We start from the raw sequence: 4,602 nt of genomic DNA, 5'->3' as shown, positions 1-4,602 counted from the left end.
TCTTAAATAAGAGTTTGTTGGAAAATACTAAGGGGGCTTTCTCACAGAAGAGATTGAAAAAGAGGAAGGTCGTAGCGTTAAAAAGAATTTACGAAAAAAGCACTTCCTGAGAGTCCCGTAGTCACCAGCCTTATTACATTTGTCCCAGAAGTTCACGGTACTCCTGACACGCGAAAGAAAATGTAGAACAGCTGGTTAAAAAAAGGTGTCACTTCAACTTGGGAGCGTTCAGATTCACTCTTGTGCCACAGTAAGAGAGAGGTTCGTGAACATTTTTACACTACTGTTTGTTGACAAGTGACACTGATGTCGACGCAGTGACTCTATTGATCTCTCTTTTAGCAGGAAGTGGTGTGCTTGCCTTGCACGTGTTTGAAGCTTATGCTTACTTGTGTCATTATTATAGGAAGACAGTGTACTCAATAAAGCCAGGTATCTACTTTGTGTCACCAGATATCATGTATTTAAACACCCGATGAATTTTCTTTCCACATGAGAAAAACTTGGTAGTTTTTTCACTCGAAAAAAGGACGATAAATTCAAAGGTTTGATGGTTTGTATAGAATTTTCGTCCTTATTCCTTGTCCAATCATGAGAAATTATTCCGATGCTATCTTTTATTTTTTTATTTTTTATTTAGTTTCCTTTCTGGTGGGAGAATGTTTTGTCAAAGGATGAAAATGAAGTTTTTACTTGTTGTAGCTTTATCAGGTATCTTTTCTAATTTCTTTTGCGACAGGAAAACGGAACAGATCGTTATATGCAACAGTCCTCAATCTGAGCTTAATTCTAATTTGTAAACAGGCGCTGGCCTGTCTAAGGATAGTCATAGTTCGTGTAGATTAACATTATTGCTGTAAGTGTATATTCACCGAGTGATAAATGTATGTCTCTCAAATACAGCTTGAAACGAAATAGGAAATGTTGAAAAATAATCTTGCGAATCCAAATTGAAGGTTGCTCTAAGTGTAAACTAAGACTTTGTCGAGGATTATATAAGACTTCAAGTCCTTCGAATGATGTCATGTACACCGTTTAGTGGTATTGTTCTTTGTATTGCAGTCTGCGCCATTGGTCTAAGCAATTCTCAGTCCTGCTCGAACGAGGGAGCCCAAGTTTCAGACCATTGTGGCAATACATGTTACTGCATTGGTGGTCAAATTCAAAACTGCTGCCGAGTGCGAAAGGAGTTTACTTCTATGACAGAAGCCGAGCGTATACTTTACGTCAACACTGTTTGGAGAGCTTCAACCGATCTACAATTTCAAAAGGAGTACCAGCAACTTATTGCCATGCACCAAAGATTTTTTCCAACCGGAATTCATCAGAAGGATCAGTTTCTGCCATGGCATCGTTGGTGAGTAGCTAAGAACTGAGGATTGTGACCTGAAGCAAGATAATTCACGCCAACGGTGCCTCGCCATCCCCCCCCACCAGAGAGGATAATGGGCTCTAAAGGCGATCCAATGGAAGTAGATATAATTTTTAGACGCGTAATGCAGAAACCGAGGATAAGCAATGGCATTTTTCAGCCACTCGGCTCTTGGACTTAATCACTCCCTGCCTTAACATTCTTCTTGTTTCAAACCATATACATTTATACATCAATTAAAAAAGCTTTTTATTAAGAACCAGGCAGCCCCCTCAAACACTACAAACTCTCTCGCCCATTCATCAGCCTTATGTTAAAAACAATACTACCTCTTTCATTTTTCTAAGGTACCTTCTTAAATATGAAAACCTGTTGCGCCGAGTTGATTGCCGAGTAACCGTGCCTTACTGGGACTGGAGTATTGTCTCCATGACACCCTGGCACACTGAGAAAACCAGAGTTTGGTATAGCGGACCGTCTGGATTGGGAGGCAATGGAATTACACCATTACGCTGCATTCAAGGAGGAGTTTTCGGTCAAAACTCATGGATGAAAACAAACGGGGGCTGTCTCACTAGAGATTTTAATGGTTAGTTGCTTTTAGTATTATATCGGTTATCGATGAGGGAGAGAAGGATATTCCAGGAGCCCATAGGTTCCCTTAATGTTTTAATTATTAAAGATGGCTCTGAGCCGTACATACGTTTCACCGAATTAGGCTACAAGTTACAGGCACATAAAGCCAAAATTAAGATTGTTTCTAAGAGGCGGTGATGTTTGCTATAGTAACCTCGTATGCAAAATTACTTATTCTCATAGCCTGTTCAGAAATAGTCATGCACCTTTCTTTAAAGTCGTTTTCAATGGATCCGCCCGCGGATGATATTTTAACGGCTCAAGTAATTAGAGTTTGAAAATAAAGAAGCCATTTTGATCTCTTGTCTTTTGCAGGTTTTACACCTGACATCATTGCTGTTTATTTGACTTTGCTTCGTCCTCCTACCATTGATGGCTTCGACATTTTCGAAAGGGATCTTCGAATAAATCTCCATGACACAGTTCACTGTAGAATAGGCGGCGACATGTGTCTTGTCACCTCTGCTGAAGCTCCCGAATTTTTCCTCCATCATGGTTTTATCGACAAGATCTGGTCAGATTGGCAAGAGAAAAGTAGAGACCACTTAACAGTCCATTTTTGTAACATGACGAGCCTCATGATTGGAACAGCGTACCGACCCGGAGATTTCCTTGACAATTTTAATCTTTCCGATATTGAAAGACCCGGAGGGCGGACATGTGTTTTATACGACGACCCAACAAAACCTGCTTACCGGGAGGTCATGCAACGTCTTCAAGGAAAGACACGCGAGCAAATTCTTAAAGTCCCTCGACACTCGTTTAAACCTCTCACTGATCGTCAAATGAGGTTTTTCAATATCAGCCCACAGGAGCAGAGACAAGCCAAACGAAGTCTGCAAGAATTGGAACCACGCCACCAACTTAGGGGGGAGGCTGGGCTCATCGGAATGGACAGGGAAATTGGTTTCAAGATGGACTCTCTTTCTACGAACAGTGGAAAGAGGCGCTCGGGAATTAAAAGGAAGTAAAAGCTCCTTGGGTGGTAGGAAGGTGGCTTAAAACTAAATGTAGAAAACGTTATTGGCAATTTTGTCGCATTTTATTCGATATTGCTTTGCAATTAAAAAGGAAACATAATGAAGTATTTTAAGTGCAATTTGTAGCTTGATGGCTAATGCAGTTAAGTATAGCGTTGAGTATACATTTTGCTAAGTCGTTGAGAACATGACTAAATATCTTCAATCTAACGCTAATTTTCGCTGTAGTTTACTTCGTTGCAATAATAAAATGAGAGAGCAAAATAGAATTGATTAAATTGATGAGCACACCTGATGGCGAAGGCTGGCAGTTAAAGAATTCTGAACATTGCTTCACCAGACAAAATGTTCAACAACACGTTGCCGGTATTTGGAAGAAAAAGTGTCTTAAAGCCTATCAGTCTGTCCGTAGTCAGCCAGTTAAGGTACACAGCAAAAGGTTTCATTTCTTAGAATTGCTTTCATCTGAGCAACTGAGTTGTCGACAGATTTTCTTGTGGCGAAACTAGTTTGATGAAAATAAACTGTAGCTTACATGTTTTGACATTTTTCCGCTCTTAGTCTAAGCAAAACCGAATACGCATTTCATTTTCGTGTTCCTGAAAGGAAATGCATGACTGACTTGTCTTATATTTGGATTTATTTTAATTCAAGTTTTATCCGCTCGTAGACCCTTTGGTTTAAATTGTCGCCGTATAACTGTTGTCGCTTTTGGAACATGTTTATTTTGCCTTTTGGTGACTCATTGAAAGGAATTTCCTCTATAACATTAAGCAGAAAATCAAGAGCTTTACCGAGGAAAATGGTAAACTGAGATGAGAGTCAAGGCTGATAGCTTCTAAAGAAACTGTTTGGGGCTGCTTCGGTGGGGGCAACGAAATAATTTGGATATATCAACAGAGTTGAAATGGTAAATTGGCCACCGTAACGATTACAAAAGCTGACGTTTCGAGCGTTAGCTTGGTCTTCGCTCCGACGGCGAGCTAACGCTCGCCAATTTACCATTTCAACGTTGTTGATATATCCAAATTATTGAGATGAGAGTCCACGACTGAATCAAGTTCAGGGTTTTGCTCATGTAAAACTTGACCGGGATTGACCAATAGCCCGTGTTTTGTCTGTCTCTTATGATGCGTTAAAACCTCTAGTACCCCACTTTTGATGTCAGAAGTCAATGATTTCTGACAACTATACAAAAGCGCACTCAGTCGATAAAACAGTTATTTTTCAATGTCTCATTTGGATGATTATGTGATCGAGTGTTTTAAAAAAAGGTTTGGTTCCTTAACGCAGGTTTGCATGGTCTTTTGGATTAGATAAATGCGTCTTGTCGGTTAAACAACAGGAGTTGTTATCTTCTTCACAGGGATCAACAGATGGGGATACAACTTGCGGAAACGCTGCCCATAAGTTTTAATAACGTAACAAGGAATTGGATGACTAGCTTTTATATTAAATTTTGCGAGAATACCTTCCTTTCGTAGAATTCACTTCATGCTAAGCCAGATGCATTATTTCTAGTGAGGTATTCAGATACTCTAGCATTATCATTTTGATAAAAAGGAAAGTGAAGATTTAAGCTTCCGTCAACAGATAGAAGAAAAAGAAACGGCA

General features: G+C 39.7%; 1 protein-coding gene across 2 annotated transcripts; it reads left to right on the top strand.

Annotated features, from left to right (window-relative positions):
* The first annotated feature begins 457 nt into the window (after window positions 1-457).
* LOC148730439 (uncharacterized) lies at window positions 458-3,950 on the top strand. 2 transcript variants are annotated; one of them, XM_088759449.1, is made up of 5 exons: window positions 458-553; window positions 641-711; window positions 1,063-1,357; window positions 1,720-1,961; window positions 2,324-3,950. In XM_088759449.1, the coding sequence occupies exons 2-5, from the start codon at window positions 660-662 to the stop codon at window positions 2,977-2,979; spliced, it is 1,245 nt and encodes a 414-aa protein (XP_088615575.1). In that variant the 5' UTR covers window positions 458-553; window positions 641-659; the 3' UTR covers window positions 2,980-3,950. The 2 variants fall into 2 exon arrangements, with proteins under 2 accessions (XP_088615575.1, XP_088615576.1); XM_088759450.1 differs by having other exon boundaries at window positions 466-545.
* Window positions 3,951-4,602: the final 652 nt, after the last annotated feature.

Source organism: Stylophora pistillata, chromosome 5 (genome assembly GCF_964205215.1).
Source record: "Stylophora pistillata chromosome 5, jaStyPist1.2, whole genome shotgun sequence".
Classification (NCBI taxonomy): Eukaryota; Metazoa; Cnidaria; class Anthozoa; order Scleractinia; family Pocilloporidae; genus Stylophora; species Stylophora pistillata.
This window is presented reverse-complemented; position numbering and strand designations above follow the sequence as displayed.